The sequence below is a fragment of the Schistocerca serialis genome, chromosome 4 (genome assembly GCF_023864345.2).
Source record: "Schistocerca serialis cubense isolate TAMUIC-IGC-003099 chromosome 4, iqSchSeri2.2, whole genome shotgun sequence".
Lineage (NCBI taxonomy): Eukaryota > Metazoa > Arthropoda > Insecta > Orthoptera > Acrididae > Schistocerca > Schistocerca serialis.
The window spans coordinates 513,374,986-513,387,924 of NC_064641.1; the positions used below are offsets into that span (position 1 = coordinate 513,374,986).

At 42.1% G+C, this 12,939-nt stretch overlaps 1 protein-coding gene across 9 annotated transcripts in view; it reads right to left on the reverse strand.

Annotated features, from left to right (window-relative positions):
- LOC126475236 (pyrethroid hydrolase Ces2e-like) overlaps window positions 1-12,665 on the reverse strand; it is a 212,224-nt gene extending 199,559 nt beyond the window's left edge. For all 9 annotated transcript variants that reach the window (XM_050102923.1, XM_050102921.1, XM_050102922.1 and 6 more), the window contains exons 1-2: window positions 12,559-12,665; window positions 1,137-1,271 (exon numbers count right to left, since the gene is read on the reverse strand). In XM_050102923.1, the coding sequence (XP_049958880.1) occupies window positions 1,137-1,271; window positions 12,559-12,621 (198 nt within the window). In that variant the 5' untranslated portion in view covers window positions 12,622-12,665. The remainder of the gene's footprint in view (window positions 1-1,136; window positions 1,272-12,558) is intronic.
- Between the last annotated feature and the right edge of the window lie 274 nt (window positions 12,666-12,939).

Consider the following 12,939-nt stretch of genomic DNA (forward strand, 5'->3'; position numbering starts at 1 on the left):
CGGTACGGGTCCCATCCACTTGCCGAAGATAATGTTTTATTAGCAATTTCTCACTCCATTATTGTTCCCACTCCTACCATTATCTTACTTAGAACTAGAAGTTGCTCACATTACTTTAGCGTTCTAATATTTCTCGTGATCACCTTAATTAACATTCTTTTTTCATCTGATTTTTGTCCCGCTGTTCCTTCTGAGCCATTCCCTTGGAATATTTTAGTTGGGATGAAGCCATAAAGACATTTTTAGCATAGAACCGCATGCAGTACGGAACTACAACGTAATAGTTTCTCGTTATTTCACGTAACGCAGTATTGGATCCGTTAAAGTTGTCCCAACAGCACATAATTCACCGGAGGCTTACCAGTCTCAGCTGGACTACTACTCCTCTTGACTTGCGCCAGTTGTGACTTCTGGAGGAACCGCTGTTTCGTCCAGTGTGAAGCTTCTCAGTATACTAGCTACGTCAAAGAAGGCTTCTGTTTCCGCTCTGGGGGCCATATTATCGGTCTCCTCGTTAAATTCGCCTCGTAGACGGCACCAGTCTTCACTGCAACTCTAGCAAGAAGGTCTCGCGAAATTACTACTGCTCGTGTCAACCACATAAGGATTTGCTTAAGAGTTTTTACTCCCTTTTTATTACTTTTTTAACAAGGCTTCAGACGGACTGTGGGTGGCCTAATAAGATGGGTATTAATTTTCCGATATTTGACCGTTACTTTGTCTATGTACTCTTGAAATCCATTCTTCTTCCATCTGTCGGGGCGGTATTACTGTCAGCGAACTTTACTTATCCGTTTATCATACACATTTTGGGCAGCAAAAGTTCTAACATCTCATGAAGTCAGTATGAAACGCAAGTGGTTAACACAATGTCGCCAATGATGTAATGACAGATTGATGCTACTTGACGAGGATAGAAAAGGATGTGGCTTTGATGGAAGAAACAAACCGTCTTTCACGTGCGGAAATCATGTAAAACTAAATCTTGGCCAGTCTAACAGCGATTAGACCCATTCTCCTCCTGAATGACTATTGTAAAATCGCCAAGCACGTGAATTCAGGTTGCTAAATAGAGATCATTCAGAGTGAGCACCCCCGGTTACAAGCTGGGATATGACTGTCAGTGCAGAACTCACCTGGAAGCGCAGCTCTCCAACAGGAGGCTCGGCGTACGGGACTCCCAGAAAGGCCGTGTAGGACGTGTTGTAGACGCTCGTGGCCGTACTTCCCTGCAGGCTTCCTTGTTGGACCGTCACCAGCACGTCCTCGGCCTACAGAAAGAAAGTAGCATAAACTGAATTAAAATTTCCAGTTTAGAACAGTGGTTCCGACCCATCAGTTATTAGCTTCGGTCTCCCTTCCTCCCCCCCCCCTCCCCCCCCCCCTCCCACCACCAACGCATACCACCATCATCACCATTATCGCCTAACTGAACTTTAGAATGAAAAAGAATTTTCTTCGCACACATTTACGTCTGAAATGACGAAGGGTAAATGGTATTAGTTGATACGGGTGTTTATTAAACGACCAACTAGTGATTCTATGAGAAGATTGACTGCTTATTTGTAATAACCTTTTGTTACAGAATGATGAAACAATTCTCTGTGCATCGTGTGCGCTATCTACAATTCCTTCTCAGGTAAGAAAGCTAACTATCCATATTGAGCTTAGAATCCTGTTAAAAAGTATGCTTCCTCTGCAGCACTCCACACCCTAGCGACACTTGTTTCACCCATATCCTGCACCTTCATTTGGTATCAACCAAGCTAACATGTGTGCACTACACTTACTGTTTGTAAACCACTCATTATATATAAAATGACAGAATTCGAAGACGTTTGGTTGGCAATGCTTTGTCTCCGACCACAGCCACTAATAATAATAGTACAGTGTAGGGCCTACAGCAGTATAGTTACTGTTGTATTGTATTGCCAATTAGTTCATTTATCTGATGCAAAATGAATAATGAATCAATTTCTGATCCATTTTGAGAATTACGTGCAACTTGAAGGCAGCATTTTCGTGAGATAATCAAGCATATGTGACGTGTATGTTTCTATTTTACAGTCATAAAGCATGGCGCAAAGCTTGTGTGTAGTGAGTGGCCATGTGAGCAAGATAACGTTCACACATTCGTTTCACAATCTGTACGTTCCACTACATCGTGTCACTCGTTAACGCTCTTCTTCAGAGGCAGAGGTCAAATCGCAGGCCGTGCTGGCCGAGCGGTTGTAGGCGCTTCAGTCCGGAACCGCGCGACTGCTACGGTCGCAGGTTCGAATCCTGCCTCGGTCATGGATGTGTGTGATGTCCTTAGGTTAGTTAGGTTTAAGTAGTTCTAAGTTCCGGGGGACTGATGACCTCAGATGTTAAGTCCCATAGTGCTCAGAGCCATTTGAACCATTTTAGAGGTCAAATCGTACCCCATATTACTACTAATGTATGTCATCGTTTCTGTAATTTCGTATTTCATTCTTCTAAATAATTCAGGCACGTGCTCTTCATCCCTTTCATTACGTATTTCATTATGTAAGCACACCATTTTAAGCACACCATTTTTCTTGCTCTCTGTAATAATAATATTAATAATGCTGAAATATCTTTTAAGTATTGCTATTAATATGTAAAACCTTTGTTTATGTTTAAGCTTCAAACAAAGCTACTCGCGTATCAAATAGCACATTAGAATTTTAAGGCTAGGTGGTAGTTTGCGGTACTCTCTGTATACTCGCCAGACGACAAGCATATAGCGAAATCAGACCGCGTTCAGAGTAATGTCGCTTCGACTGTCAAAATTTTGTCAATAAATTGTCAAACTATTCGTTACAAAGTTTCCGAATTTACTGCTCTCTTTCAGAGTAATGACGCTTCGACTGTCAAAATTTTGTTAATAAATTGTCAAACTATTCGTTACGAAGTTTTCGAATTTACTGCTCTGCAGGAACTTTCTTGCACTCAAATTATTCTCGGGACCGAGGGGTGTCTGAAACCCCAAATATAAAGCGTCGAGATATTTAGCGATTCATGGAACTTATATCGAAAAGACAGATTAGTCGCCGCAGGAGGGAGGGTGTTCATTATAGTTGACAAAAATACTGTCTCTATAGAGGCCGAATTTGACTGTGACACTGAAGTTATCTCCTCACGTGTAACAGATCTAAGTTCAAATTCAAATGGCTCTAAGCACTATGGGACTTAACATCTGAGGTCATCAGTCCCCCAGACTTAGAACTACTTAAACCCAACTAACCTAAGGACATCACACACATCCATGCCCGAGGCAGGATTCGAACTTGCGACCGTAGCGGTAGCGCGGTTCCAGACTGTAGCGCCCTGACCCGCTCGGCCGCCCCGGCCGGCTAAGGTGTGTTCACATCTTATTATTTGAGCAGTGAGCTCCAATATATGTATAAAGTATTGCTGTTGTTAATTTTAACTGTAACCTACACCATATATCCCATTTGGTTGTCCCATCATTTTTAAAAAAATTTCAGATGCCGCTCCGGCAGCAAGCTTGAAATCGTTGGACGGCGACAACTGGACGCCATTAAGGGGAGCCGGAGGTGGTCAAATCCAAAAAATTACGATTTTTTGTTTTTTTTGCTACCGAAAATTAATTAGAACATTCCTCTTTAATGTAAACTTTGAATTATTGTTCTACTCGCCCTAGAAGTGGAGTTATTACTATTTTCCCCCACGCCTGCAGAGGAAATGGGCGGCCGCTGAATGCATCTAACACCCTCTCGTGACTTCCTGGCGAACTGCTTGGGATTTTCTCGGCCTGTTACGCATACAGCGCCTTATGTTACGCATACAGCGAGTGTGCAAGGGTTGACTACATTGTTTTCTGTGACAAATATTACCCGTATTTCCTTACAGCTTACTCCTATTTTCCTCAGAATTTCGATCATCTTGCTCCATATAATATTGTCGTACACTTTTGTTCTGATTACGATGCCACGTTTTAGTAACCGTGTATATAAGAAGAGGAAGAACGTAGGGAAAAGAAAATTAACACTAATACCAAGTTGCGATACTACAATGAATAAGAGCGCGGACATCGTCTCTTTGCTGTTTACCGTTTCTAATTAGTTCAGTGTTGCGCCTGTTGTTGGTACGATTATACTTCTTGTGTAAAGCGGGTAATATGCAGTTTGTACAAGAATCAGGAGGGAACAATAAAACCAATTTTTCATGAATTAGCACAGCCAGAATTGTTACACAAATGTCTACACGGAAAGACGCAGAATCTTAATGAGAGCGTAAACAATTTGACGTGGAAAGTGATTCCTAAAAGGGTGTTTGTAAGCATAAAAACACTGCACTTTGCCGGCCGCGGTGGCCTAGCGGTTCTGGCGCTGCAGTCCGGAACCGCGGGACTGCTACGGTCGCAGGTTCGAATCCTGCCTCGGGCATGGGTGTGTGTGATGTCCTTAGGTTAGTTAGGTTTAAGTAGTTCTAAGTTCTAGGGGACTTATGACCTAAGATGTTGAGTCCCATAGTGCTCAGAGCCATTTGAACCATTTTTTGAAACACTGCACTTTGGCGTTTATGATGCAATAGCAACCTACAACCAAGGGAACAGTGTGAAGTGTGAAGTTCTGAAGGCATTAGGATTTACAGCTGGGGTGAACACTGTACGAGCACTAAGAAATATTGACAGAGAAAGGATAAGAGGAGCAGAAAGAGGAGAAAGGCATATGAAGTATGATGGAACAACAGGCCAGAAAAGAAGACAGAAGAGGAAGCTTTTGGAGGATGAAGAAGAAGACCCTGATAATCCATCCTATAGTGCAGGAATGTATTGAGAAACTTTGATAGCCATTTCCCGTAAATTAGGATTTTTCGAATATAAGGAACATTTTCTCAAAGTCCACTCAAGCTAGAGAGATGAAATTTTTATACAGCACTCCTAGTGGTAAAACTTACATTGTAACACAGCCATTTGGCAATATGTTCAGTAGTTTCATTTCAGTTTAATTATAAAGCAATTATTTGTAAAAAAAATTGGGTCATTAATAAAAAAAATAATTGGAAGGAAAATAGAAAAGATACTCCAAAATCCCTGTCATAACTGCAATACTAAACCACTCTATATGTAAAAAAAAATTCAAATTTTTCTATTTGGTAGTTTATTCATAAATGTTCCTCAAACTTAGCGATTTTAACATGGGCAGCATAGGAACCTCCGGCTCCCCTTAAGCGACAGTTTCAAATTATCGTAATTAATACCCCGTTCTTTCCACAGGCGACGCTGGAGATGTGCAATATTATTTCTTTCATTTATGATTTATGAGAAACTGATATTTTCAAAGTATTTAAAGATTTATTTAGACGATTCATATTAAGTGCAATAGGACACAGATTTGGCCTGCACTAAGATGTAATTAAATCACACGTAGGTCCTTACATATTGAAAATCGTGAAATACTTTTTTGTGTATGTAGCCTACAATGATTAACGGTTTTTGAACATGGATTCGTCTAAGTAATTTCAATAGTTATACAGGATCCCACGCTACATTTTTGTGTCAGTAATATCTAAGAACGATCCGTGCCTTCGCATATCTTTGCAGTGAAACCAAAATCATATTAAAAATAAAAATAAAATATAAATTAAATTAAATTAAATAATAAAACCCCACATTTACATTACATTCAACAATACACACATTAATAGGTTTTATGTATACTACAGTTGTGGAACGTCCAGAGCAACATCGTGCAGTAGTACCGGTAGTTACTGTTCCAAAAACGTTCGTTATTTGTCTATAAAATACGGACCAATGAGTTTGTTTCCCATAATGCCACACCATACGTTAACCGATCAGGGATGTTGATGGTCAACTTGCCGTAACCAGTGGGGATTGTCTACACTCCACTAGTGCATGTTATGCTGGTAAACGCTACCACGATAGGTGCATATCGGAAAACATGTACCTCAGCAAAGAAAGCGGCGGTCGTTTGCATTTATTGCCGCGCTATTTCACAAAACACTACCCGGTTATGGAAATCGGGGCCACGAAGTTCCTGATGCAGTGACACGTGGTATGGATGATACGTATGGTGACGCAATATTGTGACAATACTACCTACGGACATACCAGATACGCGGTATAATTGACGGACGCTTGTCCGTGGGTTGTGGTGTACTGCCGCTAGTACAGCTGTTTCACTAGCTTCTTCTGTAACGTGTTTGCTTCGATTCCTTCTGCTGGTCTGTCCTCTGTTTGCAAAAGAACAAACGAGAGCGAGCTTTCTCTGAAAAGTGCTCGGCATATAAGGCAACATTTCTCCTACATTCACTGTAAATCAGGATCATCTCTATTTTTCCTTCTGTGATTGCAACATTCATTGTTCGCTTGCACGTCCCTTTTCCAAGCGATAGCTAAGTGTCCAGGTAGTAAACACTGCGCAACTATTGTAAAGTTTATAACCGCTATCTGTTCTACGTCTGCACGATACGTGAGCTCCGGTCGCAATGTACTGCCTGTTATGATACGTCGTAGTTCGTTACACGGCCACGGTCGCGCGTCGAGTAGTCCTCTGTTCGATACGTCTCGGAGGAATAAAAATGGGGTTTCCAATTATAAGTTACGAAATATTGACCTGTCCTACCCTCACAGCATGGATGTGGGATCCCACGTGTCATTGGATATTCGAGGGCCATTGAACAGCATGTCGTAAATTACAATTGTATACCCTCTCTATTCCTCTGATTACAGTTCCATCTGTGGTGAAACGAAGAAAATGCTTCAGCCAAAACATATGTAGATTTTGCCATAGAATCGTAATCTGCAATAAAAAAACTATGGTTCCCATTCAAAATTTCAAAGTTGGCCACGCCACCCATGCATGTGGTATCGTTGGATGCCCCTCCGAGACAAACAAATTGGAATTATAACTTTTTTTGATCCAATGTGTGATTTCCGAGATATGTTAAAGTCTTCAGTTAAAATGAATACACTGTAGAGACATTCATCAAAAAAGCCTGTAGGCTGCAGAGCAGCGTAATAAGCTGCTGCCAGCCCGCCCCCTTCGGGGGGAATCGAAATACAATAAAGGAAAAAAAAAGACATTCATCAAACAGCAGGGAATATGAAATTATATTAAGGCTGTTGTAATACGACGCAATGAGTAGAAGAAAAGTGACATTCAAAACATTTAGTAAACAGTAATGATCGTGCCTTATGTTAAAAGAAGGAAGGTTAGTGTTTAACGTCCCTTAGACATCGAGGTTGGTGCAGAAGTTCAGATTGAGGAAGAATGGGGAAGGATATCGGCCGTCCCCTTTCAACGGAACCATCCCTGCATTTGCCTTAAGCGAATCAGGGAGCTCAAGGAAAACGTACGTAAGAATGGCCAGGCGGGGATTTGAACTGTCGTCCTCCGGAATGCGAATCCAGTGTACTAATCACTGGTGTCTCATATTGCATAATGCATTTAAATATAATTACTGTTATTGATCGGTTAACCATCCGCTCACACAGACAACACGGTAATACTTCTCCAAGTAATTACTGTGTCAGAACTTTGGGTTTTGCTGGTGGTGGCAGCAATCTAAAACGAGAACAGTCAACATGAAGTGTTCCGAATGGTGCCGAATTTTAACGATCAGTACTTGGCGGTCGGCAGCCAACATACCGTGCCATTACTATCGCTAGACCATTGAAAGCTCATAAAATCTGACTTCTATAGATTATCAATATATGTGCATCCCTAGGTGCCGCACCACAATGTCAGTATTGGCTCTTGCGCAGAAAAGTGTGACGACCTCTGTTCTAGAGGGGTACCTTACAATGGACCATATGAAAAAGATAATGTTCATACATTCGTTTCACACGTGTCACGCATTAATGTTAATATTTAAAATTAGTAATTATTGGCAATACATGTAATCAGTGTTACAGCCTTCTGAAATAATGATCATAGTTATGATTTTATAAAAATAACTTAATTTCGTGACCGAAACACAATCCATCTCTTTTATTTTTACCCTTAAGAAAATTTGATTTTGCACCTAAAGGGTGCCCCAGGTTGCGAACTGCTGCTTCAGAGTAACTTAATGATGGCAGCAATGATTGTACGACCAATTGGTAATGAAAAGAACTTCCCTCAGCACCACATCCAGCACACCCAAAGCAACAAGCGAAGTACATCTCACTTCAGTACTTGCACGACATTTTACGTTCCTGATTGAGTCTCAAGTGTCTAGTAACGAATTATTTATTCTTACCACAAAATTTATGAGAAGGTGTTTCTACGTTGCGTTTGACCAACGTAGGTTTTTATGTTGTTGAGTTCCTAATGTCATTCAACAGACAAGCTGAAAAGCGATTCGAGGCCAATCCTAGTGACAAGTACAATTTGAATCAGAATTTGGAAACATACGTGTTGTCCCTTTAACCACAATAGTGACTTCGACGCTGGTTTGCTAAACCACTGTACAGAATGCTGCGAAGATGAATTACGAAATAGAAGCATAAATTGAACATTAGCCCATCTACGTTACAAACTTCATTATTAAACTCAAAATTACTCTCGTCATCTGAATGCAACTCGCCTAAGTGGCAGTCTAGCGCATCATTTAACGATCACTGTCGTACTTGAGAACAGGGTGAATTGCTTCTTTTAACCCTATTTCATGCCTTTGAAAGGCTGCTTATTTGAATTAATTTCTACATTTAAGATGTGGATGACAGATGTTACTGTCCGCTTAGTCAAATATCCAAATTCTGTTTTAAACTCATATTTCCAACTTTGATAAAGTAGTTTTTGGAGGGCAATATAGCAGTTAATCTTAAAAGAAATACTATGTCAACTGGTAATAGGAATATCTTGTAATGGAAAAAAACATGTACGACACAGCAAGATACCCATGAAATCTCGTGGCCTTATATAAAATAATTAGATGCAAGACATACTGACAGAAAGTTGTTGCGCCAAAGTACCGGTGGGAAAACTACATCACTGACGCAGAGTAATTTTTCACTGTATTTTCTAGTTTATTTGAATCTACAGAATTTTTACTGTAAGGTGGCAAGATTTTGTCACCGTACATTTAACATTCTTGTAGATTTATATTTACATTATTTTATATTTATGAGTCAAAATCGGAGTAATCGTTTCATTGGCTGTTACTGGCTAACACCACATACTAACAACTTCTGCAATACTGCATGTCTGGAAGTTAATTAAGACTGAACACTAATAGAGAGGATCAAGTGGCCTCGCGTCCTCAGAAGCCGCTGTCACGCAACGAGGAGTTGGGAAGCATCTTATCGTATTCTGCAGGGTCGGACATTTATTTAAAAAATACTGCTGAGGTCATCGATCCCTAGGCTTGCGCACTACTTAATTTAAACTAACTTACGCTAAGGACAACACGCACACCCATGCCCGATGTAGGACTCGAACCTCCGACGGGAGAAGCCGCGCGAACCGTGTCAAAGAGCCTCAGCCTGCGCGGCTGCCACCGCTACGGACATTTAGTATCCTGAACGAGAAGAATGCATGACGGCGGTGGTTTATGATGCTAGAGGCAGCAGATCCACCGTAGAGCGGACAGAGCGGGCGGGAGATGATCTCTGACGACGCGAAAAAACCTGGAGAATGAGCGTCGAGGTCGTAAGAATGCGAAAGGACATCCTTTTAGTACGAAGGAATGTGCGGGGTCAGAAACAACGCTCATGAGCGGACCTCGAAAACTTCTCACGGCAGTGCAGGAGCACATCTCCAACCAGAGGCGCGTTAAGGTACGGAAATGGAGCCTTCCAGAAATTCTTCCGAAAGGAGTATGAGCTTTAGGTGATTGGCTGGCAGATTGGTGACGCACGTGGTGTGAGGTAATGTTTTGCAATGGCCGCCGGGATCGTCACCTGGAGCACAAACGTAGGTGCCGCGTGTCCATCTGGGAGCGGCAAATGCCGGGAGAAAAAGAAGACTTCCCTGCCTGCAGGGATCGAGAGCACTCGCCTCTGAAGATCGCTAGAAGGGACTTCACTGGCGACAGCCATACCGCAGGAGCTGGTGGTGAGATTTTAAGAAGAGCTGCTTTCGATACGGGGAACGCGTTAGTTGCTTCTCTGAGAAAGAAATGTAATTCTGTTTGCTTGAGTGACGATTATTTAACTCTCTGTCCGCCCCAGTAGCTGAGTGGTCAGCGTGACGGATTGCCGTCCTCTGGGCCCGGGTTCGATTCCCGGCTGGGTCGGAGATTTTCTCCGCTCAGGGACTGGGTGTTGTGTTGTGTTCATCATCATTTCATCCCCATCCGGCGTGCAGGTCGCCCAATGTGGCGCCGAATGTAATAAGACCTGCGATATGACGGCCGGACCTGCCCCGCGAGGGGCCTCCCGGCCAATGACGCCAAACGCTCATTTCCATTTAACTCTCTGTGGAGTATGACACACACTGAAGTGCATCTTTAAGGGAGGTTACTTGAGTGGAGAATACGTGAGTCGAATTTCTGTTCCTAGATAGTGAGCGAACAGAAATCTTGACTCGTTTTCTGTCTTGTACTGAGGTAGTTCCAGCCATAGGAGTTTGTGGACGGTATACTGCGTCCACTCAGTAGGAAGAGAATTGCAAGTACGAGCGTACATCATCTGGACACACCGAGCGAAGTGGCACACTGGTTAGCACCCTGGACCTGCATTCGGGAGGACGACGGTTCAAACCGGAGTCCGGCCATCCTGATTTAGGTTTTCCGTGATTTCCCTATATCGCTTCAGGTAAATGCCGCGATGGTTCCTTTGAAAGGGCACGGCCGACTCCCTTCCCCATCCTTCCCTAATACGATGAGACCGATGATCTCGCTTATGGTCCTCTCCCCCAAATCCACCAAAAACCACCACCTCACCTGCACAGCAGCCAACGTCCCAATTAGTGGATCATCGGTGTAGTACAACTGCTATTCGTGTTTCAACAGGTGATACGCGCACTCCAGTTCAGTGGACAGGGAAACTGTCACAGTACGTGCGTTTTGACTTCCATCTGCTTGTCCACCGAGCTTTTTTCTAAAAGTGCCAGTTGGGGTATATGTCTTCTGTTGATCTCCGCTAGTCGGTGTCAACCATCATTGTGTGCATCTAACATCAGAGGGATGTGGCCAAAGTCAAACATGTTCCACCAATATCGAAATTACAAGTAGTATATAATTCGATATTGTGTATTTCTTATTTGTTCAATTTTTGCATTCTGTATGTTTTTTAAGAATAAACAAGTCATAGTATCCCATTGTGATTCATTCTAGTAGCATACCGATAAGAATGATTGGTCTGATGCGTTAAACTGAAGAGAAACCATAACCCAATACTTAGTTTCATGAAAAACCCTAGGCGTAGGCTTTCAATGGTAAGGTCAGTTTAATCATTTATTGGCGTGAGAACTCCACTGCGGAACAACATTAGGCAGCCATCCACACACATGTGTTGTGCTACACGCTCCGGGAGTTTACAATATTCCTTGACTAACGCCTCAGCTGCCGCTGTGCTTGCAAATGCTCACCTTTAAAGAAATGGATCTATTCAACACTTCATCAGCTCTCCGGCGCGTAGCCAATTGCAATATACTTCTCTGGTTACTGATTTTAACTTTTGTGGATGATTACATTTCAGTTATACAATTCTTTATACACACATTCGCTTGCATTTAGACGTTTCTTTTGGAGAAAGGAAATTTTTTAAATGCTTACACCTTTGGATGTTCTTTGATTGTAAGCGAAAGCTAGTTCCATATTTCGGTGTATATTTTCGTGTTAGTGATAGATCACTTTAGTACAACGCCTGGCCTCATTGCAACAACGTCGTTTAGTGCTCAACGTTTTGTATGATTGCTTCCTTTTTGCTTTATCCATGTTTACATTCCATTACATGTCTATCAGTTTTTGCGTGTGGATATTTATTGTGGTTCCTAAGATGGCTGCACTGGGTAGCTGAAACCTTTCATAATGAGTGAATACCTTTTGTCTGTTACAGTTCAATAAACAATGCATTCCCGGGTTCGATTCCCGGCGGGGTCAGGGATTTTCTCTGCCTCGTGATGGCTGGGTGTTGTGTGCTGTCCTTAGGTTAGTTAGGTTTAAGTAGTTCTAAGTTCTAGGGGACTGATGACCATAGATGTTAAGTCCCATAGTGCTCAGAGCCATTTGAACCATTTGAAACAATGCAAAAACAAAGAAATTTTGCAACAATAAAACGTTTGCTTTTAAAATTTCAAGAGTGTACGCCCTAAGAAGACTCAAAAAACGTGCTATTTCCACACGCACACATCTTGCTTAACGACTAAAACGATAAAATATGAGAAATACAGATGCAGACGGATTCCATCGGAGAATCTTTGTGTGCGTCATCCGCAAATTTTGTTAGAAGTGTGGAAAATGACAGTGGTACACAATAAACACCTCCACTTCTAGCACAAGACATCATATATGTTAATGTGTATATGTAGCTGTAGCTCCATGTGAAGACGTAGATCTAAATATAGGAGGAATGTGTAAAAAATTGCCACGAGTTTCGTTCTAATGACAACGACACGAATATATCTTTCTATGCTTTACCTTAAGGTTGATCGTTAGTCCAAGAAGCAAAAGAGATACATGGCAGATATTACAGAGCATCATTGTGATCCAGCTCCGGTCGAGTAACAACAAACCTGTTGATCTGCGGGAATAGCTGACCTATAAGGCTGTCTGGCAACTGTGTCGTATGGATTCAGCTGCAGCGGACAGAATGTCGCCGGTGCACACCTGTTGCTACTGTGTACTCAGCTGATGCAGCAGACACTGCTGTTAGCAACAACACAGTCGTGGAGAGCAGCCTTTAGTAGACTATGGTCAATGTGACTAAACTCGTCTGCTAATCATTAACTTTTCTTGTGTAGGTCAGGGCTTTTATTACAAATTCAGGATTGTTTAGTACCTTTACGTTTCCGTTTGGCA